We start from the raw sequence: 25426 nt of genomic DNA, 5'->3' as shown, positions 1-25426 counted from the left end.
GAACTATGTGCTTATGTGTTTGTGAATATGTGAATTGAGATGAGATATTATAACATGTGATATGTGGTTATGATAACTGTTGTGAAAGTGCAAACGTGTACATGTTATGTATATGTTAAATGATAGTGACAGTGTTTTGCTAAAAATGCAAATATGCAGTGATAGTGTACGAATAATCAGTAAGTGATATGTGTTTGATTTCGGATATTTTGGCCTTGTGATCTTGAAACTGTTAGATATAGTTAGCATGTCATAGGATTGTGAGTACTCACCTATTGTATAGTGATTTTGGGCATTGAGATCTTGGGACATGTTGGAGGGATAAGGGAATGTGAGCTAAGGAGATGGGGACACGAGAGGGAAATTAATGAGAGTGATAGCTTTATCACTTTTGGCAAATGTTTGACTCTATGAGTATATGTGTTGTGTTGGAGATTCGTGTATCTGATGAGTATGATAGATCTCACTTTTATGTTTCATAGCTCAAGTGCCAATTTATCTATAAACATCTTTTTAAGTGTTGTGATATATACGAATATTGTGATATATGCTTAAATATTATGTGATTACATGAGTATTGTGATATATGCTTAAATTTTATGTGATTATATGTGTAATGTGATATATGCTTAAAAGTGAATATGATTACCATGTAGAAGAACTAATAAATAATGCATGAGTAAGTATAACATGACACTAGTGTTGGAACTATTGAGGTTGTGTTATATGGTTGTTTCGTTGATGCTTGATGAATTGTTTGCGTGGTAGTTGTTCTAAGCATTCACTGAGCTTGTTAAGTTCACCCACTCCCTTCTTAAACCATTGCAGATTAGTTGTGTATTGGTGTGAGCGATGTGGTTCCGAGGGGTGATCCAAGCAAGTCCATTTCCGTGATTTCATAGGTGTTATTGTTAATTGTTTATGTTTGGGGAATAAGGCAATGTGTTAGACTGGTTTATAGCCATGTTAACTTCTAGACATTTTGTTGGTTTTTCGTTCAGTTTATAAGGATTACATATTATTGTTATGCTTGAGTTCATGAACATAAGGATGGATTGACGTTACTTACTTGAACATAATTTTGTGATATTGAATTGTTAATTAGGTCGGTGAATGATTAATTATCAAAGTAATTGATGTATAATGTTTAGGAACTAAATTGGAATGGATTTATTGCTTATGTATGCTAAATTTTTGAGGTCCAGGCAGAGGTATTGATAAATTAGGTTTTAAAATCGATACCTCCATGTTTTGAAACGTACAGGGAGTCAAAATAGAGATTTGGTATCGATACCTTTGCTCAAGTATCGATTTTCAGGGTTAAAATATCGATATTTTATGGCAGGTGTTTGATATCATTTTTTCAGGTGGTATCGATACCACTTAAAGAAAATATTGATACCCTAGTGTCAGTATCGATACCTACGTGACAGTTTTGAGATTTTTTTAAATGGACCTTATGCATGTTTAATTATTGTTATAAGACTATTTGAAGTATGTTGGGCATGTTCTAATGATGATTTATATATGTTGACTAAATATTTATAAGATCACTGCTAAAGAGGATGATTTCTTAATAATGTGACAATTTACTATGACTATGACATGAGACGGTGGTGTAGCATCCTGATATTTAGGCTTGGCGACCAGGCCAGGTATAGGGTGTTACACTTTGGTTGTTGTCTTTCCTTATAGATCATTATCTTGCAAAACTTGCCAGGCCAGATCAACAGAGGAGCTCACACTATCATAAGATGATAGATTTATGTTCATTTGAATCTAGACTTTGTGGCATGTATATAAGGACCTTTGTTGTGCAAATAGTCAATTTGGTGTTAATTTTATGTGATAAGTCTATAATGGTTGGAACTTATGTAATTGGCTTGCTATGTGATTAAATTGATGCATATTTTGATCATGTGTAATGCTTGTATGCGTAATGATCTCAATTGATAGGCGTTAGCATGATAAATATTATAAGTATGATAGTTTCAATGGTTAGGTTGCTAAATGGCATGTAATGTGGTAAAAATGATAGTCATGCTTGAAATATAGGTTACGTGCATGGTTGATTTGGTTCTTTCCATTGTCATTTGGATACTAGATACTCAAAATGAGTAGTTATGCATATATTGATCTAAGGTAAGTGAAATTGTCATGGTTAGATAAGTAAATGGGGAAATTGAACTTGAATGAATGACATAGATTGTATGTTAACTTAAATAGTTAATTTCAAATTGTTACAAGCTCATTTTGGCATGTTTTATTAGGTTTGGCATAAGTGAAATGGTCAACTGAATGTTGGTAACAATATGTTTTGGTTGAAAGCATGTAATTTAGGTACCAAAATGAGCTAAGTAGCCAAAAATAGGGGCAACGCCGCAACCTCGGACTCTTGAAGTCTCAACATCATCATCTTCGAGAGTGACGTCGCGACGAGAATATGTATGTCATCACGACATGACATACTGAGATAACCATGTTGTGAAAAGGAAATGATGAAGTCGTGACGCTGGTCCAAGAAATTTTAAAAACTTCACAATTTGGTCCTTATTCAAATACGAAGTAGTATAAGAGTATTCATAAGCCCATGTAAGTCCCGAAATTGATTGTATATCATATCATGTGCATGTTTTGCTTGTATTTAAATGTATAACAACATAAGTTGGAATATTTATTTTATCGTTATTGCTCTAGTAACTAGTGTAGCATTCTGTAGCTCAGACCCAGCGATAAGGTTGGGCAAGGGGTGTTACACAACATTTAAGATAATTTTTTATCACTAAGTCATTTAAAAACCTAACATTTTCAAGACTTTTAAAATACTTAAAAACAAGTTTTAAATATATTTTAACTTATAACAAATGTTTTTGACTTAATATCAAAGAGTTTTAAGGTGTTTTAATTTTTTTAAGGCAATTTGGTAGCTAAATATCGAAACTAGGGATATAGGTATCGATACCTAACCTCAAGGTATTTATACCCACAATGTAAGTATCAATACCTAGCCTCTTAGTAGTTATATAAATGCTAGGTGCAACCAAGGTATTGATGCCTCTTTAGTATGTATCAAAACCTAACATGCAGGGCATCTTTTTAACCTTGAGATTAGTGTTTCCCAATGGCTCTAAATCAACCCCAATGGCTATAAAGAACTACAAATTAGTTCATTGATATAAAGAGAAGTCAAATACACTTCAAGAGTCGAGAAAGACATACTCAAGCATTGAAAGCAAGAGAATTGTAACATACCGGAATTTGGGGTTAGAAGTTTTGAGGTTTGTGGTTAGGGTTAGTGAGTGGGTTTTACATTTGGGTTCAATTTTGCATTTTAATGTCAGAATGGGCGTGCTAGTCTGGTGGTTAGTTGTGTGTTAGTGTATCTCTGGGTCTTGTGTTCAAATCCCTGTGAGTGTTTTTTATATTTATTTATTTTTATTTTATTTTTTAAAAAGGGGAAGTTAATTTTAGAATAGAAAATAAGTTTACGTTCTTCATTTTTTTTACTTTTTCTTTTTCTTCCCTATCGTTCATTTTTTCTGTTCTTTCCAATTTTAATTGCGTTTGTTTTTGTTTCTTCTATTTTGCGCAATTTATTTATCGTTCCGTCAAAGGAGATTGCTCTTGTGTGTTCCATGTTATCGGATGTGAGTCAGAATAGTTTTGTGGAGGCAAAGTGGTTAATCCTTGTTGTTTGCAATTTTGATTTAAGGTGTGTTTCAGAAACTGTTGATTTTAAGTGTTGGGTTATTAATGGATTGCATGATATTCTGCATATTTCAATACATTTCTGGATTTCCAAAGGATGGGGATCATTTTGGTGTCAAAAACATGAATTTCAAGCTATTTCAGTGTGGTTTATGTTGGAACACCGGCACCCCTACGGCGCAGCGGAAAAATAAAACATCCGGCGATCCTAAATATGGATCCATGTGTGAGGAACGAATCGGGGTGAAAAAGGGTGTCAAAATTACCGAATGGTGATTTTGAGTAGACAGCGATGCCTCGACAACGAGTAATCTGATCTGCTATCGAATCTAGTCGTAATCTATCGTGGCCCCGGCCTCTATGTAATCCACCATGTTTACAATAAACGAAAAGAATCCCAAAAATTGTTTTTGAGAAGATTTTGCTTTTACAGCTACTAGACCCACCAAGCAAAGAAAAACGGGATTTTATATCCCTTTTTAGGGTTTCTTAAAATTAAATAAATATATCAATATTTTTTAAACTGAAAATTATAATTACATTAATTATAATAATGATTTTAGTAAACTATATATTTATTTGAATTTATATGCTAGCCAAATTCATGTTCATTATGCGTACAACAACCTTGTACATATAATGTGTTCGATATTTGATTACCCAATTAAATTAATTCTATAATTAATTTAATTCAAATGATAACCAAACACAATACCAAATATGTTTTATTCCGTTCATTTCAACTATAGGGTGTGACCCTGTAGGTTCTTGTAATGTTAGCAATAATACTAGAACGATTCCAATGTTACAAACAATGAGTGGCACCTAGCAATGCATCATTGCTACCTAAGTCACAAGAAATCATGATTCGACATAACCTTTTATGATTAACCTTTCATGCAATAATCCTTAAGTCCTTTATCTCTGGATTGGACACAAGTCATGGAATAGTCACACTTGCATAGTCCATTCCATGTTCCTTGATATCTTAAGTAGACTATGATATACAAATAAGTATGACATCTCATATCAGCTTATTTGAGCATGGTCATGCATTTCTAGTCTCACTCAATCAAGTGGCCTAAGATATTACTCCCATTATGTAGGAGGGACTTATCCTATATCGATCAACCATATCCCTCTACACAGATTGTGGTATATCCAACATCAGCCTTTATAGAACAACCGATTCGATTATGCGTTTGATGTATCAAAATACACAACTCACGATGTTGGGATTATGATGATCTCAAGTCTGAGGATCATATACATATTAATCACTATGAATAATGTTGTGACAATTACATATCCAAGAAACATACTCATAACGAGTCAGTCCAATATGTTGTTCTCTAACACACATATTCATGCATCGATCTTGACATTCCCTATCAATGACAACTCTTTATCATCAATCAACTACATGTTAGTCTTAATGCATTATTGTTGTCCTAGCCAACAATAATACTTGACTAAGGACCTTTTAAGAATAACCATATTATTCTCAGGACATTACTATAAAACAGTTTATTTATGAACACAGAAAAGAAACTGAAATAATAATTGTAACGCCTTATATTAATAAACATGATAAATTAAGTATGTTATTACAACCATCTCATGATTGATCTTTGGGCATACTCTAACAGTTTCGTGACCACACGGGTGGCCACACAGGCGTGTGCCCCACAAGGGTGGCTCACACGGCCATGTGAAATTGAGAATTAGGGCTTTTGGGCAAATTTTGGTACCACACGGCCTTGCCACACGGGCATGTGTACCCATACGGGCATGTGAGATCTCTACACGGTCGTGTCTCCTCTGCTCTTTATTTTTGGCATTTTTGGACAGTGAGTTACACGAGCTACTCACACGACCATGTGTCCCCTCCACACGGGTGTGTGTGGCCTTCACACATGCATGTGTGGCCTTTACATGGGTGTGTAGACCCCCACACAGCCTGGGCACTTCCACACGGCCGTGTGGCCCTATTTTGCAGAATTTTTGTTTTGAGTAATAAACTGTTTGTTTTATGCTTCTGTGTAATTTGACCCTCGTTCAAGCCTCGATAAGTGTGTTTAGGACTCGATTTAGTTTGGTTCGTGTATATATATGCATTTATGGGCTTTAATTTTATTTCTCGTTTATGTGATAAATAAGCATGAGTTTATTATTGTTGACGTAACTGAATATTAGAAAACAAGTTTAATCAAATCTGAATCTATTCAACTAGAAATGTTAATGCTTGTTTCTGTATAATGTCTGCATAATGTGTGCATTGTTGCATAGCATGAAAATTTTGGGATCTGGCCATGAAGAGAAGGAAGACAGAATTAGCAGTTTTAACTGCGATACTTTTGTATAGTGGTTTACCGCATTATCATATACTTATAGTAGCTCAGCTGTATACAGTTACTCAAGTGGCATAGTTCCATGTTGTAGTGTGTAGGGTGGATGAACCTATTATGGTTCTATGTGGTGTGCATGGTGGGCGGGCCTACCATAGCCCTACGTGGTATGATGGATGCACAAAGTGGTGTTTGGTTGGTGGGGCGGGATTTTGACTTGTGCATCTGTTCGCATCTGAATATACGTCTGTTTGTCAAAACATTTTGTTTGTTTGTGTGAACTTCAGAAGTATTTATTGTGTCACTCCGTCCTTTGCCATCTGTTCATGTTTCAGATTCACACTAAGCTTACATAGCTCATCCCTGTAGTGTTTTTCCTTCCAGGTACATTCCATGTTTTGGAGCTGGACTCGGTATACCGGAGGTCTCAGAAAGATATGGTTTAATTCGGTTTAAGTAAAATCTCATAAGTTTTATACGGTAAATTTTAAGTCGGTTTATAAGACGATTATATAAACTGTGGTACAAGTTTTTATGCTGGACTTTCATAAGGTGTTATTTGGACTGAACTTTAAAAACTGTGGATTTTATTTCTGAATGTTTGTCATCGGTTGAACATTGTTTCAAACATAATAAACAAAAAGGTTTTCTTGGTTTGAATTAAAGTTTTTATTTCCTCCACTTCTAGTGGCCAATGTAGCCTCCAGGATTCGGTCTAAACTTCTAGGTCGGGTTTTGGGGCGTTACAAGAATTCACTTCAAATATCCCTTTTATTATAGTCTCTTGTACTTAGTCTCTTTAGTAATTTCTTGTATCATTCTTATTTTTCTTGTTGAGAGTACTTAAACTTTGTAAGCAAACACTTTTGAGAGGTTATCTTGTTTACTTCATTTTTCACCAATTGTAATTAGAAGGGTTACTAGTTTAGTCTCAAAAACTAGATAGATTACTAGTTGAACCCTAGTAAAAGTTAGAGGGTTTAATTTAGTCGCAAAAACATAGGGAGGAAAGTTTTAACTTAACCTTTCAAAAGTTAGAGGTTATAAATGTAACACATTATCCTAAGAAAGTATTCGTTAAAGTGTAATAAATTAAAAATTGTTATAAATACATTAAATGGATGTCTCTAACCCTTTAAACATATTAAAGTAATGAGATAAAACTCTTTACTTTATTTATAATCGAGATATGATTAAATGGTGTAATTAAGAAAACTTAATTCACATTTATTGATTGAATGTAATACATTTATTAGTTGAATGTAAAGGAGCTTATAAGTAGCACCTTGTAAGTGAAAATTAAACAATGAAAATTTTCCGTATTTTTCATCCACTTTTTACTTATTACTATTGTTTTATTAATTTTTCTATAACACGTTATCAATACGAGCTTCTATGAGTTCATAGTGAAGTTCATGTCATTTCTAATTTATATAATTTGCTCGTATAACTCCCATTAAACTATATACGGTATCGTATTTTCATGATTCTTTTATTTTATTTTCTAGATGAAATATTTGCTTTGGGTAACATTTGCACATTTATTTTTACAACAAAAATCTAATAATGATAATTATATATACATGTTTTTTATTAAAAGAAATTTCAATTAATGTAATTTGTGTTAATTATTATTATGGCTATTCCTCTCTATGCCAATATTTGACATACATATTATTATTTAGCAAATTTGGTATATATAATTGAATTATTTTACGATTGAGAATGCTTATTATTTTACTATTTTTTATTTTGATTCAAGTGATTATAATGTCAAATATTTCCAAACTTGAATTTGCGGCCTTAGACATCTCAAGCAAGAATTATTTGTCATGGGTGTTAGATGCTGAAATTCACCTAGAAGCTAAAGGTTTAGGAAATACTATATTAGCAGATAAAGAAACATCTAATCAGGATAAGGCAAAAGTAATGATTTTCATCTATCAGCATCTATATGAGGGATTAAAAGTGGAATATATCATTGTGAAAGTTCCTCTTGAGTTGTGGAAAAATTTGAAAGAACGATTTGACCATCAGAAAACGGTGATACTCCCTAAAGCTCGTTATGATTGGATACACTTACGGTTGTAATGTTTTAATACTATAAGTGAATTTCAAAATTAGTTCTCAACTAAAATTATATGGAGAAAACATAACTGATGAGGACTTGTTAGAGAAAACATTTTCAACCTTTCATGCTACTAATGTGCTCCTACAGCAGCAATACCGTGAAAAAGGTTTTAAAAGCTATTCTTAATTGATTTCATGCATTTTGGCGGCTGAACAAAATAATGAGTTGTTGATAAAAAATCATGGAATTCGTCCTACTGGTTCTGCAATAATTATGAAAATAGAAAATAAAGAGGTCACGGCCGTGGTCGTAGACGTAGTGGGGAACGTGGTCGAGGACGTATTAGTAATCGTTATCATAGTGGTCATAACAATGATACTTCTAACCACCAGAAAAAGAATAACAATGAAAGACAAGAAAGAAGTGGTCAAAATAATCTTTCAAATATTGTTGAGAATATATGCTACCGATGTGGTATGAAAGGGCATTGGTCACACACCTATCGTACGTCTGAGCATTTAGTGAAACTTTATCAAGCATCCATTAAAAAGAAGGGAAAGCATATGGAGACAAATTTTATATCCCAAAATGATGAAATGGAGGTACAAGATGAATATATTCACTATAATACTAAAACTGACCATGCCTACGAGGGTGATAAATTTAATGACCTTAATAATATAACTCACCTAGATGTGGTAGATTTCTTTGAGAATCATTAGAAAAATTGATGTTATTTTGACCTTTTATGTTGTTTTAAGTATGTTTTATTTTCTGCATAAAGAATAATTTATATATTTAATAAATATTTGCAATATTTCTCATATTTTGTTTGTTTTATGAAGAATATGAATATTCAACAAAATTTTGATGGATCCAAAATCAATGGAGACATGTGTCTTGCGAATCTTGCTACAACACATACGATACTCAAAGATAAAAATATTTTTCTCATTTAACAATGAGTAATGCCTATATTAATACAATATCGGGTAGTTCAAAACTTATTGAAGGCTCGGAAGAGCTATTATATTATTACTTAAAGGTACAAAATTTTTCATTGATGATGATTTATATTCCACTAAGTCTCAAAGAAATTTATTGAGTTTTAAAGATATTCGTCTTAATGGATATCTTATTAAGACTATGAATGAGAAAAATATTGAATATCTATATATTACAAATGTTGAATATGGAAAGAAATATCTTTTGGAAAGGCTACCTACTTTTTCATCAGGTTTATATTATACACATATTGGTGCAATTGAGTCACATGTTACTGCAAACCAGAAGTTTATAGAACCACATACTTTTACTATTTAGCATGACCGGTTAGGCCATCCCAGATCTATTATGATGCGAAGAATCATCGAGAATTTAATTAGACACCCATTAAAGAACCAAAAGATTCTTGAATTCAAAGATTTATCTTGTGTTGTTTATTCTCAAGGAAAATTGATTATTAGACTATCACCAGCTAAAGTTAGGATTGAATCTCTTGCATTTCTAGAACGTATTCAATGTGATATATGTGGGCCCATTCATCCACCATGTGAACCATTCAGATATTTTATGGTATTAATAGATGCAGTGGTCACATATGTGTTTATTATCGACTCGCAACCTGGCGTTTGTGAGACTACTTGCTCAAATAATTCGATTAAAAGCACAATTTTTAGATTATGCAATCAAAACTATTCATCTTGATAATGTTGGTGAGTTTACATCCCAAACTTTTAATGATTATTGTATGTAAATTGGGATAAAAGTTGAACATCCTGTAGCTCATGTTCACACACAAAATGGTTTAGCTGAATCGTTTATCAAACGCCTCCAACTAATAGCTCGGTCATTGCTTATGAGAACAAAACTCCCTGTTACAGCTTGGGGATATGCTATTTTGTATGTAGCAACACTTGTGCGCTTAAGGCCAACAAATTATAATATGTACTCCCCATTACAATTGGCTTTTGGTTAGGAGCCAAATATTTCCCATCTTAGAATTTTTGGATGTGCAGTATTTGTTCCAATTTCTCCACCACAAAGCACAAAGATGGGTCCTCAAAGGAGGTTGGGAATATATGTTGGTTATGAATCTCCTTCTATAATTAAATATGTTGAACCATTAACTGGAGATTTATTTACTGCACGATTTATTGACTGTCATTTTGATGAAACAACATTCCCAACATTAGGGGGAGAGAAAATACAACTGGTAAAAGAAATTACATGGAATGGATCATCATTATCTCAATTAGATCCTCGCACAAGTCAATATGAACAAGAAGTTCAAAAGATAATACATTTGCAAAACGTCACCAATCAACTGCCAGATTCCTTTACTGACCTAAAGAGAATTACAAAATCTCACATACCAGCTGAAAATGCTCCAATACGAATTGATATCCCAATAGGGAAATTTGTTAGTGCAAAAGAAAGTAATCCACGCCTGAAGAGTGGAAGGCCAATCGGTTCCAAAGATAAAAATCCTCGTAAAAGGAAAGGAGCAATTGTTCAAGATGGTAATATTGTGGAGGCAAGTGCCCAAGAAGAGGCCAAATATATAACTAATCAAAAAAATCCCAGAAGAGGTTCAGGTACCTGAAAATGGTGATAACAAAGAAATCTCAATAAGTCATGTTACTTCAAGAAAAAGATGGAACCGAAAAAAATATAGTTGTCGACAATAATTTTGCTTATAATGTTGTTATTGAAATAGCAAAAGAAAATGAGGATCCTGAGCCTAAATCTATTGAAGAATGTAGAAATAGAAAAGATTGGCCAAAATGGAAAGACGCAATTCAAGTAGAATTAAATTAACTTTCTAAACGTAAGGTTTTTTTACCTATAGTCCAAACACCTAAATATGTAAAGCCGGTAAGATATAAATGGATATTTGTGTGAAAATGAAATGAGAAAAATGAAGTTATAACATATAAAGCATGACTTGTAGCACAAGAATTTTCGTAAAGGCTCGGCATTGATTATGAAGAGACATATTCTCCTGTGGTGGATGCAATCACGTTTAGATACCTTATTAGTCTGGCAGTACGTGAAAAACTTGACATGCGTCTAATGGATGTTGTTACAACCTATTTGTATGGTACACTTGATAGTGAAATTTATATGAAAATCCCAGAAGGATTTAAAATCCCCGAAGGATATAGAGTTTCCCAGGAAAATTGCTCAATCAGATTAAAGAAAAAGTTTATATGGATTAAAACAATCTAGACGTATGTGGTACAATCGTCTTAGTGAATATTTGTTAAAAGAAGGTTATAAAAACGATCCAATCTATCCATGTGTTTTTATAAAAAGGTATGGATCAAGCTTTGTGATAATTGCTATTTATGCTGATGATCTAAATATTATTGGAACTCCTGAAGAGCTTCAAAATGCAGTAAATTATTTAAAGAAAGAATTTAAGATGAAAGATCTTGGAAAAATAAAGTTTTGTCTTAGCCTGCAAATCAAACATGTAAAAGATGGAATTCATGTCCATCGTCAACTTATACGAAAAAGATCTTAAAGAAATTTTATATGGATAAAGCACATCCATTAGTACCCCAATGGTTGTACGATCGTTAGATGTGAATAAAGATCAATTTCGTCCTTGTGAGAATGATGAGTTTCTTGGCCCTAAAGTACCATATCTAAGTGTCATAGGAGCATTGATGTATCTTGCAAACAACACAAGACTTGATATAGCTTTTGCTGTAAACTTGTTAGCAAGATTTAATTCTTCTCCAACACATAGACATTGGAATGGAATTAAACATGTATTTAGATATCTCATAGGGACCATTGATATAGGGTTATTTTATTCAAATGATTCAAAATCTCTATTAGTTGGTTATGCTGATGCCGGATATTTATCGGATCCACATAAAGGTCGATCCATATCATGGCGTTCGATAAAGCAGACATTAGTTGTTGCCTCTTCAAATCATGCTGAAATAATTGCAATGCATGAGGAAAGCCTATAGTCTGTTTGGCTAAGGTTATTAACCCAACATATCCAAAAGATACGTAATTTGCCTTTACAGGAAAATATGTCAACTATCTTATATGAAGATAATGCAGCATGTATAGCTCAATTAAAGGGTGGTTATATCAAAGGTGACAGAACGAAACATATTTCACCACCAAAATTATTCTTCACTCATGATCTTGAGAAGAAAAGTAACATAGAAGTTCAACAAATTCGTTCTAGTGATAATTTAGCCTTTCAAATTATGTCATTAGGGGAGTCTAAAACACCTTGTACTCTTTTCCTTTAACCAAGGAAAAGAGTACAAGATTGAAATGCCATTAGGGGAGTCTAAAACACCTTGTACTCTTTTCCTTTAACCAAGGTTTTGTCCCACTGAGTTTTCCTGGTAAAGATTTTTAACGAGGCAACTTGTAATAGGAGATTGTGTACTTCTTTTCCTTCATTATGTTTTTATCCCATAAGATTTTTCCTAATAAAGGTTTTAATGAGGCACATTTTTATTTAAAAGAAATCCAAAGGGAGTGTTATAAATACATAAAGTGGATGTCTATAACCTCCTTAAACATATTAAAGTAATGAAATAAAACTATTTACTTTGTTTATAATCGGAGATGATTAAATGGAGTAATTAAGAAAACTTAATTCGCATTTATTGATTGAATGTAATACATTTATTAATTGAATGCAAAGGAGATTATAAATAGTACCTTGTAAGTGAAAATTAAACAATAAAAATTCTCTCATATTTTTCATGCACTTTTTATTTATTATTATTGTTTTATTAAGTCAGAGAGTAAGCAATTAGAGCCAAACCAAATTTAATTGTAACCAAAAGTGTAATAAATTAAATATAAGTGCAACCAAATTTAATTGTATTCAAAAGCAAATTGAACCCTATTCGACGAGATTGTTATCGAGTTCGTACATCGAGTCGAATTCGAATATCCTAGCATTTGCCTCTTCTTTTTTAGTTTTTTAATTGTATTGAAAATTTTCAATTCAGATTCAAATTTACTTTTTTGGTATGCAAACAAATTTAACGGAATGAATTCAAACAATTCAATTTTTTATATTAACCCGAAATCAATCTTCGAAGTGAAACTTGGTTGAACACGGACCGAATTTCAAGTCAAACTGGGATACTTTCCGCTTATTGTTGACCAATTGCTAGGGTCTTTCACTGATTGAATATACCCCAAAAGGAAAGAATAGTCTCAAATTAAAGGGTAAAAAAAGGGATTGACATTGATGTGTTAACATGTGCCTTACAATTACAACTTTTCAGGAACCCGTTAGAATATGTTAAGACATTATTCTTTCCTACGTACAACGCTAAGACTACAACCATCGTGTTGTAAATGAAGAGTCATCCCATCGCGAACTATATATTTAAAAAAATCCAAAGTTTTGCATGCTATCTTAATTATATTACCCACTATTATAATACAAGAAAAGGGTCCATTTTAGCAACTTATACCTTGCATGAAATATCCATCAATCAGAGAATTCACTTTCTACGCATTCTTCAGTCAATTTACAAGCTTACTCTGCACAAAAACAAGAGCTAGCATGAAAACCTTTCATGCCATCCAAATGCCCTTCCCACCCCCATTTTCTGAAAGAATGGCCACTAACGTATCACAAACATAAAAGATAATCCACATACTGAAACAAAAAAAAAAAGAGCAAAATCCAGAACGATATGCTTTACCTTACTTTTTTTGTGTCTGTTAATGTCATTACGAACTTCATCCCCATCATGCTTCCTTTTCTGAATGCATATGAATTGCAAAAATTTTATATGGAATTCCATTTAAAATCAACTTAATTTCAAAGGGCAAATTCATGCAGGTAAACAGAAGATCGGCAAAATTGCTATCAGTTATCATTAATGGTCAAAGAAAATGTCGCAAGAGGCAACAAACATCTAACCTTTTCATGGTGCTTTTTTAAGTGATCAGCACCAGAACCATGATGCCCACTTCTATCCTTCTTCTTTTCCTTGTCTTTATCTTTACTTCGATCTTTATCTTTATGACAGTGCTTGTGCTTCTTATGCTCTTTATCCTTCTCCTTATCTCTATCTTTGTGCTTTTTATGCTTCCTCTCTTTATCTTTAACCTCACCCTTTGATTTCCCAGCAATAGTAGGCATCCCTTTTTCAGTCTACAAAAAAAAAATGAGAAGAAAATTAGCAATAAGAATAGTAAACAGGAGGACCATTACATTTTACTCGTTAATTACGGATGCCATTTGGCTTAAGAAACTTAAATAAGGCTAATCTCAAAGCAGAAAACTTCTTACCGGTGGCAATTCAACAGGAGTGGTTTCTCTCAGCTGAAAAGCCTCTTTAAGAATATCAAAGTCAAAAGGTTGTATGCGGGCATTAGTATCTCTGTTATGAGATGTATTCTGATTAAGCTGGTCCAATTGCATCCCTTCTCCTTTTCTAATTTCAGTATCTCCCGCCACATTATGAAGATAATGTGTGTCTGCAATGGACAAAGGAAGAGGTCTCTTGCAGAAGAAGTCATGGTGAGGCAACAACTTATATCGACTTATAAGATCGACAACACCACTAAGTTCCCTTGGTCCTATTTGTTCATATAAACAGTTTCTCATCAATTAAAAGGACTGATTTTAAAAATAAAAAAATAAAAAAAAACCAACACCAAATAACTTTACATGAAATTATTGTCACCTGATTCTCAATTTTCAGTCAAACAGTTTTATTATGAGTCTGAATCAGTGCCTGGTAGTCTATGGATTTTCAGTGAGTAATGCACATGCACCATGCATCATGTCCAACTCTTGCATGTCATAGAGAGTGCATGGTGTTAAGATTTTAGGTAATTATTTGGTGAGGTAAGTTATATAAATGAAATTGTTTTATTAATGAAACACTTTATATTATTCCATGAGGACAGTTTTAAAGCTAAAATATATATAAATAGATGGTTTATGAATAAATATATGATAGTGATGAGATGATAAAACCAAACTAAACCACCATCAAGCATGGCATTCAAATATTTTATACTGATGCAACATATAATAATGCATGACGGTGCTATATCAGAATGACACTGAATGATAACAAAGCAATATCCTTAAAATATTATTTTACGGGGAAAAAAATACATCCAAAACTTTATCGGTAAATTTAAAATATCTTTAATTAGTTTTACCGAATAACTGGCATACCTCGAGGCAATGTCTGAGCCACAAATATGAACATAGATGGCAAAAAGAAAAAGGAACAAGAGAAAGGAAACCATGGAAGAAACAGAACTAAGGCCCAAGCTAGATTAAACAAATGCATTATGTCATCGAAATGCTTTATGTCCAGTATAGATGCTGAACATAGTGCAATACTTATTTATTATAACACGAAGATTTTGACCCTTTTTGCATGTTTGAAAACATTATTTGAATTTAAAACACTGAATGATAAAAATAAAATTATTAAAAATTGTTTATTTTTAGAGCTGGTTTACAAACAGCATAAGATTTATTGTTGTCATCAAAAATGTCATTTTTAATTTTACTTACAAAGCAAGTAAAATAAAATTATTAATCACTCACTCAATTTCCTTAACTAGGATTGAAATAAATTAAGTTGGCAGTAAGACTTTCTTACACTTCAGAGTCTTCAATATAAAAGAGATATAGACGTCTAAAGTAAGAATGATGAGAGAAAAACTTGTTAAAACAAACTGTTTGGTTTGGGCAATCCAAAATTTGGATGAAATCTAGTAACTGTTCATTAGGTATTGAAAGGAAGGGAGAGAAAGAGCCAACATGGTAATGGAGCATTCTAGAATTTAGCTAAATTGGCTATCTTGGTATATTTTTTATTTATGTTTAATGTTTAATTTTAGTTATTGGTTTGTATGTTTTCATTTATCAAGGGGCCAAGTAACTAGCATGTCATCACTTAATAAGTTTGAATCGAGTATATCAAGGGCTCAGATGAAAAGCTGCAGTATAAATAGTATTTTAGACACATTAACAACCCAATTACACTTGGATATTATGATAACAGACCAACAACCCTGAACCCTAGTTCCATTGTACCAGATTTTGCTTTTACATCAATTTAAGACTCTGCTTTGGTTTTCGTTCACTGTTTTGGTTTCCTATATCTTGTTTCTATTCCACGCTACATAATAACAATACAGCTGACACATGCACAATTAAGTGTTAGCACCACAAAGGATAGTTTTAACCTACAAAAGTTGAGTTCAACACGGTCAGATATGATCAACTACAACACCCAAGATTCTTAATTCCTTCGCTTTGCTCTGATTTCCAGATTCCTCATTCAGATCTAACGGAGGATAACTGTTAATACTTTCTTAACATGCACTTCTGATTAGCAATATGGTAGGTTAAACTTAGAAGTAAAAAAGGTACAATAATCAAGATATGAATGATACAACTCAAAAGAGTGATATAATATAGAAAACTGATAGCAGATCCAAAGCCTATCCCAACCAAACAAATGAAATGAAAACTTCAAAATACAGTAATAACCAAGATTAAAAATTTATAGTACCTCCTCCAAATTTATTGCCTCCAGCATCCATGAGTTAATGGTTCATGAAACGTGTAATGTCACCAACTGCAATTTCCTAGCCAAAGTCACGAAAATCCATGAAAATCATGTAAAACATCTGTACAGGTAAAAATTGATTCAAGTAGAACTTTGGTAAGTTAAACACAAAATTGTCACATGATGTAGAGACACCAACACTCATATTTTCTAACCAAAACTACATACAACTTACAAGCCTATAATGAGCACATTTTCTTTTTCAATTTGTTCCCCTTTATAGCATGTGAGTGGAACTAGCAACTTACAATTTTAAGTTCTACGGCCAACTATCACATCAAATATATGACTTTTCCAATTTAGCAAATGATTTCTTTACCATCATATTCTTACAACTTTTTTTCTTTACATCAAAATAATAATATTAGCACCAAACAATAAAATGATTTTGTTACAACATATATGTCACCCTCAATCGTCATTTTCTTCAATCACTACTGATCTAGGGGAACCCATTGAGGAGAAGAACACACAGCCAAAGTTTGGTTCAAAATGTGACAAGTAGGTTAAAGAGCTCTGGATTCATATAAAGCTTGCAAGATGCCTGGATCAAGATTACTTGCTTCAAATTCAGTGTTGACAAGGGCTCAAGGTGCACTCTTTCCTTGCTTCAGAAAACTAGCGACTTCTGAAGCAAGGAAAGAGATCCATAGCCCCATTCACCCTCCTCAAATGTCAATAATTTAATAGTTGACATATTGCACAGTTGAGCAAATTATATGTCTAGCAAAACTGATAAAAGCCAACTTGGTAACCAGATTACCCTTTCATTTCAGAACAAAAAGAAAAATGGTTGCTGAACCTGGATTAATTATTTAGGTTAATAGCAAAGCACCTAGAGCCACAGGTAGAAATCTAAACACAGGTTTGAGGTGGTGGTAATAGTATGTAACTAACCCATTCTTCACCCAATTAAAATTTATAAGAACTTCGTATTAATTTCCAAAGCAAGCCAACTAATAGAATATTTAAATTTAAAAATAAATACTAAATTCTATGTTAATGGTAAGCTACAAAAGTTTACAAGCGACGCCATGACGTTTTCATTGCACTGAAAATTTGAAATTAGCTCATATGGAATACTTTATCTCCACATAGTTTCAAGTTATAAAAGGTTTAGTTAGTCAGGGCATCTCTAGTTTTGCTACTAAAATTTGCTTTAAACACTAAAAGCCAGAACCTTCACACATGCTTCTTCGTTTTATCTAACCGGATAATATTCTACACGTAGCAAACGCCAAAACCACATACTCAAATTACATCTTTTTTCATAATTTTCTTCTAATTTTTCTCCGCAGAATCGTCAAATTTAAATGAATTCCCAATAAAATTGAAAAATAAACATAGAGGACAATGTCCGAACAAATTACTAATTACATAAAGAAAAAAAAGGATTAGGGGGGAAACCATCATAATTCATCATTTAAGAAAAACTTCAATTAAGAAAAACAAGAAACATAAAAAGAAACCAAGAAATACCTCAAACATGGACTCGGGCAAAGTCGCCGAGGAACATTTTTCAGATCGCGAGAAAAAGCAAAGCAAAAAAGAAAATTTCAAGCTCCTCTCTTCCTCTGATAAATTCGGTCCTGACGCTTCAATGTAAGTAAAAGAAAACCTACGAAAAAATATTTTTAAAAAAACATCAAAGGAAAAAACAAAAACTGCGCAAAATTTTGAAAGAATAAAAAATAAAAGAAGGGGAAAAGGTGGAGAAATTGACCAGTGAAATAAAAGAGAGCGAATTGAAGAGGGAGTGAAGCCGGGTAGAATGGGTAAGATCTTATGAAGTTGGAGAGCTTTCAGGAGCAGGCAATGGAAGCAATTAAGTCCCTACTTTTTTAGGGTTTGAAAAGGGACGAACCGTCGCTTCTCCGGCTTATTTATTTACTTATTATTTTTATTATTTTTGGGGGTCACAGAGTCAAAAACCGTCGTAGTGGGAGTTTTAGCTCGTATTTTCTTTTCCGATGCACCGGTTTAATATGTATAAAATTATTAATACATTTAAAATTTTGATAAAATAATTAATCAGTAATTAGAATCATATGAAATAAACTTGAAAATTTAAATTCAAACATAAATAAAAATAAATATAGATAAACATAAATAAATTCAAATAAATAAAATAGGAAGTATCAAATTAAATTAATAAGGATTAAATTGAAATGAATGGAGGACTAAATCGTAAGACTATCAAATTATGAAAAGCCTAAACAAAATTAACTTATGACCTAAAAAATCTAGGGTAAACTATACTTAAGGTCACTAAATTATGGCATAATGACTTATTTGGTCTCCAACTTTTAAAAAGAAGCCATTTTAGCCTCTTTTGGCCATTAAACTTGCGATGTTTGACAAATCACTCCAAAATTGATGAAAATGTTAGAATTTGTTAACCTTACTAACGTGGCATACACGAGGATTGCCACATGCATGTTATGTTAGCAATTAATTAATTTTTAAATATAAAAATTTTAAAAAAAACTATTAAAAAGTATAGAATTATAAAAAAATTATTTTTCAGATTTTTTAAAATTTATTAATTACTTATGTGGCATACACATTAACTTTCATGCGAATGTCACATAAGTAAAGTTAAGAGACATTAATTTTTTTATCCGTTTTGGGATGATTTGACAAACAATGCAAGTTTAAGGGTTAAAAGAGGCGAAAAATTAAATGAAAGGCTAAAATAATTTTTTTGTAAAGTTGGAGGGCCAAATAAGTCATTATGCCCTAAACTATTAGTAAATTTACATTTTGGTCACTCAAGTTCAAAAAGTTAAAAAATGGTCACTAAACTATTCAAAAGTTTTCATTTAAATCACAAAGATGTTAAAATCGGTGTTGTATGGCTTTATATGTTCACACCGCCTTTACCAATTGAAAGTTTTCCCTCCTCTTCTCTTTTACAATTTAGTTTTTTTCATGAAACAACTTTAAACGTTAGGAATCTACAAACTAAAATCCAAATAACTTTTTTCTTCAATCTTCAACACTGGCCATCAGATTGACTTAGATCATCAATATGTCCTCTGACTCATTAATGGGTGCTAATCCATAATACTAATAGTCAAATCGTCTATTAGAGCTTGCTAGTCAGACTTTAAAAAAACAAGTTAACAATTCAGTGACTTAACTAAATTTTTTTAATAATTTAGTAACCATTTTATAACCTTTTAAAATTAAATAATCAAAATGTAAACTTACTAATAGTTTTACCCAAAAATCTAATATTCCCACCCATGTGATTGGTTAGATTATGGCGCAAACTTCCCCCCCCCCCTCTTCTAGTGCAAATTATTATATTATTTAATTTTAAATTCATTTAATAATATTTCATTTAGTTAATTCTTTTAACATTTAACATTTTATTCTTGATTTTCAAAAAAAACATTATTCTTATTTTTTCATTGGCATAATTGCATAAAATACCCTCAATGTTTAGGAATTTTTGGTTTTGTGCCATTGACTTTATTTTTATTTACACCCTCAATGATTTTTTCAGAAATCAACTCAATTTATATCAATAAACGTGAGTTAACCGTCAAGCACCGTCAACACAAAAAAAATTACTATTTTTCTCCACCATTGTTGTTGTTGTATCCTCCGTTGCTGCCACTTCCACAACCACCCCACCCCTCTTCCACCTGGGTTTCGACCTCCACCACCTCCACCCCAAATGATTCATTCTAATTTTTCTTCTTCCACCCGGGTCTTTGTCAGCCATGAATTTATTCTTTCTTGCACAGTATCTACAGATTAATGTATGTTCTTAGGACAATGAAATTATTTTTAAAAAACCCAACAATTTTACTGATTATTATCATAGCCAATCAGAGATAACAGAATAGCAAAAATGAATAAGCTGACAATATATATTCATACTGGTGCCAATTTCATTGGACTTCCTTCTATCCTTCTGAGCTCCCACAAGCTTGAACCTCAGCTTTTTCTTTGAAGGTGAGTTTCTTGAGAAATATCCAAACTTGAAAACTTTTTCATGGCTGGAAATCAGATAATTCAACCTAAAATTCGATGCTTTTAACTAAGTAACCTGCAACTAGTAGCCATTTTTTGGGGCGGGATTTCAAGATTTAGGAATTGAATTCATGAGTCGAATCCTAATGAAGCAAAGTAGTCAAAATAATTATTAAAGGAATTTAAAAGGGTCAAATAGCTCTATTGGAGAGGACTTGAAATTTATGAGCTTGAAAACATGAGTTTCTTTGGGTTAATGGGTTTCAAAGATTCAAGCTTTGAGACAGATTTATAACTAAAGACGTTGGAATCAAAAGGGAAGAAGATGAAGATGAAGAAGAGAGGTGTGTGGAAATGGCTTTCCTTTAATGCACAGGAAAATAAACTTGCTAGATGAAAATGAATCAAACTTTGGGAAGAGAGGAAGGGAGAAGAAGAAAGAAGATGGAGCAAAATGAAAAAAAAAATTAGATTGAATCATTTGCGGTGGAGGTGATGGCATTGCTAGGTCAAAACCCGGGTGGAAGAGCGGTGGGGTGGTTGTGAAAGTGGCAGCAGCAATGGTGGAGAAAAAGAGTTTTTTTTTTTTTGTGTGTTGTAGCGGCAATGGGAAGAGAGGAAGGAATAAAAACGAAGATGGAACAAATAGATGGCATCATCTATCATGTTACATAAGCTTACTTTATTCAGCATGGTTGATGGTCAAAATCACATTTATTATTAAAATTGAATTAATATTTAAAAAAATTATAATGTTAAGAATGTAAATAAAAGAGTAATTTACTAAAAAAGCTTTTTTTTAATTATTAAAATGGGTCCGGTATTTAATTATTTATCGGAATGGGCTATTTTTCGGTAAATCGCGTCCACGTCAGCGCGATGTCAGGGGACGCGCTGACGTGTCCGCGATCTGCCCTGTGCGTGAACAGTGCGCAACGGTCAAATTTTTTACCGTTGCCCCCATCCCAACGGTAAAAAAAAAACTATAAATACACCCCACCCCTTTGTTTTTTTCACAAACTAATCCTCTCTTCAATTTCCTCTCAATTTCCTTCAAAATTTCTCTCAAATCCCTATTTAATTTCAATTTGCTCTCAAGTTCTTCTTAAATTTCTCTTAAATCCCTATGTTTAAATAATTTAAAAAAAATTTAAATTTTTTATACCGCAAAATTTTGTACGATTTCAGCAATGGCCGGAGAATTGACTCATCTTGATAATCATCACATATCGGTGGAACAAATGAAAATGGTAAGTGTTAAATATAATTTTTAAATATTATTTAAGAATTTTTTATTTATGCATTTTTAGATAATTATTAATTTATTATTTGTTATAAAAGTCTGTAGATCGGGTATTGGAATGCAATATCCGGAATATGCATGCTCTTCCATCACCGTTGGTAGAGAACTACCTGCGGGAAGCGGATTTTTGGCACGTGGCGACGGTAGGCCGGGGTTTGCAAGGTGGACCCGAAACTAATCAGTGCGTTGATCGAGAGGTGGAGACCCAAGACGCACACATTTCATCTTCCATGTGGAGAGTGCACTATCACTCTAGAAGATGTCAATTTGCAATTGAGATTGCCGGTGGACGGGTACCCAGTCACCAGGCCTACCCAATCTAGCGATTGGGGGGCGGTGTGCTACGAGCTTTTGGGCGCTATTCCGGAGAAAATGGAGGGAGGTAAGATCGAGATGGGCTGGTTACGTGACACATTCCCTGATCCGGATGAAGATTCAACCAAAATTGAAAGAATCCGATATGCTCGGGCATACATTCTTCAATTAATTGGAGGTTATCTGATGCCCGACACGTCACGGAGCTGCGTACATCTAAGATGGCTGCTGAAACTCGTTGATTTTAGAGCAGTCGATGAATTGAGTTGGGGGTCTGTCGTCTTGGCAACGTTATATCGGGAGATGTGCGGGCCGACGCTACCGAGGAGAGCAAAAATCGAAGGTTGCATGTCACTACTACAGTCATGGGCACGGTTTTGCTTTTCATTTCTACCTCCTCGAGTGGACCACCCATATACATTCTCACTTATAACGAGGTAAATTTAATATTAGATTTTACAATTATTATGTACATTTTTAAAAATAAAAGTATGCTAAAAATTTATTTAATTAGGTGGAACCATCCGACAAGTCATGCTTGATTACCTACCTCTCTTGAAGATATACGGCTTCTATTGGACCAACGGTCGGAAGCACAAGTAAGTATTAAATAAAATAGATATTTCCATACATTCGCTAGTCGATTGGTATTTAGTATTTAGTATTATGTATATAACTAATATTTCTATCATGTTCATATAGTTTCAATGGACACCATACGAGGATCCGGCAATTCAGGCAGTAATTCCGGAAGAGTTCTTACAAAATCCGAACGCTTGGCAGGTGAAAGTCGCGTTGATCAACTACGCGACTGTGGAGATGCACCAGTTAGACAGGGTGTTACGGCAATTTGGATGTAGACAACCGATTCCCGTGGATCTTGATGTGTTTGACGATCAACACAAAGTCGACCTTCGGCAATTGAATAGAAATTTTTTTGAGTTATTTTGATATTATTTGATGTAATAACATGAGCTTAATTAATTTGTACAAATATTTTGAATATTTTGATATTATTTTATGTAATAAAATAGAATTTTTTGAGTTATTTTGATATTATTTGATGTAATAAAATAGAAGTTTATTTGATGTAATAAAATAGAAATTTTTTGAGTTATTTTGATATTATTTGATGTAATAACATGAGCTTAATTAATTTGTACAAATATTTTGAATATTTTGATATTATTTTATGTAATAAAATAGAAAAAATTTTAGTTATTTTGATATTATTTGATGTAATAACATGAGCTTAATTAATTTGTACAAATACTTTGAATATTTTGATATTATTTGAGAATTATACGAACAATTAATACAATTATCAATAAATAATTGAAAAAATATAATTTATATACAATTACATTCAACTATCTCGATTAGGGCATAATCGGCTTGTATGGCTTGGATTCCTACACCATCCGCACAACTTCTGTTGACTGACTGTTTCTCAGATATCCATATTGTTACGTATTCTAGTCGAGCAAGGTCGACCATTTGGTTTACGACGTAATTCTTTATCTGGTAACAGCTTAAAAGGAGCAAGAGATACGGGCGACCACTTACGTTCATTTGGGACAGGTGGGAAAACGTGTCTTCAGATGCTGTTCATGTTTTCTAATTTGTACACTTCGTCCACATAGCTCATCGGATCCAAACGGAGATTCTGGCAAGCTGGAATAACATGAGCGCATGGATAACGAAGTGCATCAAACATCCCACAGTCACAAGTCCTATTTCGCAAGTGTACACGATATTGCCCGCCAACAACACCTTGGTGCGGTCTGTCAAACTCTGTCAGGCGAAACCATAAATTATCTCGATCGTGACACACTGTGTGCATGGTGTTTGCCCTCGCCTTGGCCTTGTTAATTTCTTGAACTACCTTACTGCACCATACATGGCCTCCCTGCATCTGGCCTACATAACTTGCTGCTCGCTTTGGAAATAGCGCCGCCAAACGAAAATATGTCTCTCACACAACCGATGTTATTGGTAGATGGCGCGTTCCTTTAAGAACAGAATTTATGCATTCAGCCAAGTTCGACGTCATATGGCCATATCATAGGCCGCCGTCGTATGCTTGTGCCCACCGTTCGAAACATATGTTACAAAGGTAGTCCGCCCCTTCTCCGGTAATTGAACGTAAAATTACCAACATCTCGTGAAAACGGTCTTTATTTATTTCATACCCTACCAATATAAGATCATAGCGAATAATTTATACCACTTCTACCAATAAAACTAATTCAAATTGACAAACGAAATAACACAGATATAGACTAAATACCCATGTTGGTCACTTGTCGTCGTTCGCTCTTAGATGGATATTGCCTGTAGTAGTTCGAAGCAACGTATCTTAGGCAATATCTATGGTGTGTGCGCTGCCATAAGCTTCCCTGTCGATCAAATGCAGCTAGTATACTGGCGGCCCGATCTGAAATAACACAGTTATCAGGTTGGGGGCACACATGCCTCCTTAACCTAGAGAGAAAGAAATCTCAGTCATCAGACGACTCCCCCGGTGTTATTGCAAATGCAATTGGAAAAATTCTCCCACCGTCATCCTGTGCCACTACAAGCAATAGCCGATGAGTATACCTACCGAACATAAATGTACCGTCAATTTGTACAACGACTTGCCGTATAGAAATGCGTCCCAGCATTGCTTAAAGGTCCAAAACAGACGTCTGAACACTTGGCATCTACGTAGCAATCGGCCATTGTAGTACGCATGTTCCGTTTCAAGGTCTGTGATGGCACTTGAGACGTATCTCTCTAGCACCTGACACCACTGCTATATTTCATTATATGAGGCGTCCTACCCACTATGCATCTTCTCCAACGCCTTTTGCTTAGCTATCCAAGCCTTGCAGTAAGATGGCGTGTACCCCATTTGGCTATGAATATTGGCAATTAACACCGGCACTGAAGTCCTGGGATCTGCTTTAACCATGGGCAGTATCAAGCTAGCTAACATAGCTGAATCCATCTTGGGATGTTCTTGTGAAACACCTATAAACCAAGTACATTAAATAATGCAACATTGCATAATAAAAGTATTATTCAGAAACCGTCAATGCTGTAT

General features: G+C 33.5%; 2 protein-coding genes across 7 annotated transcripts; one reads left to right on the top strand and one right to left on the bottom strand.

Annotated features, from left to right (window-relative positions):
* The first annotated feature begins 10180 nt into the window (after positions 1–10180).
* LOC105784640 (uncharacterized) lies at positions 10181–10732 on the top strand. Its single transcript, XM_012610534.1, has one exon. It carries the CDS (start codon positions 10181–10183, stop codon positions 10730–10732), a length of 552 nt encoding a protein of 183 aa, XP_012465988.1.
* Positions 10733–13340: 2608 nt separating this feature from the next.
* LOC105784671 (mediator of RNA polymerase II transcription subunit 19a) lies at positions 13341–18667 on the bottom strand. Of its 6 annotated transcripts, none has more exons than XM_012610576.2 (7): positions 18460–18667; positions 18216–18354; positions 16680–16745; positions 14426–14613; positions 14054–14287; positions 13833–13892; positions 13341–13736 (listed from the first exon to the last, which is right to left on the bottom strand). In XM_012610576.2, exons 3-7 carry the CDS (start codon positions 16708–16710, stop codon positions 13686–13688), a joined length of 564 nt encoding a protein of 187 aa, XP_012466030.1. In that variant the 5' UTR covers positions 16711–16745; positions 18216–18354; positions 18460–18667; the 3' UTR covers positions 13341–13685. The 6 variants fall into 6 exon arrangements, with proteins under 6 accessions (XP_012466030.1, XP_012466029.1, XP_012466024.1 ...); XM_012610575.2 differs by having other exon boundaries at positions 16680–16755; positions 18460–18666; XM_012610570.2 differs by having other exon boundaries at positions 14426–14715; positions 18460–18664.
* Between the last annotated feature and the right edge of the window lie 6759 nt (positions 18668–25426).

This window comes from Gossypium raimondii, chromosome 7 (assembly GCF_025698545.1).
Source record: "Gossypium raimondii isolate GPD5lz chromosome 7, ASM2569854v1, whole genome shotgun sequence".
Lineage (NCBI taxonomy): Eukaryota > Viridiplantae > Streptophyta > Magnoliopsida > Malvales > Malvaceae > Gossypium > Gossypium raimondii.
The sequence above is the reverse complement of the archived record's forward strand: the minus strand, read 5'-3'. Positions and strand labels throughout refer to the sequence as shown.

Excerpts from the sequence above, each read along its gene's own strand:
- LOC105784640 (XM_012610534.1), top strand. The coding sequence starts at position 10,181 with ATGGGTCCTCAAAGGAGGTTGGGAATATATGTTGGTTATGAATCTCCT.
- LOC105784671 (XM_012610570.2), bottom strand. The coding sequence starts at position 16,710 with ATGGATGCTGGAGGCAATAAATTTGGAGGAG. Across the intron at positions 14,716-16,679 it reads AGGCAATAAATTTGGAGGAG|GACCAAGGGAACTTAGTGGT; the intron begins GTACTATAAATT and ends ATGAACAAATAG. Across the intron at positions 14,288-14,425 it reads CTCCTGTTGAATTGCCACCG|ACTGAAAAAGGGATGCCTAC; the intron begins GTAAGAAGTTTT and ends TTTTTTTTGTAG.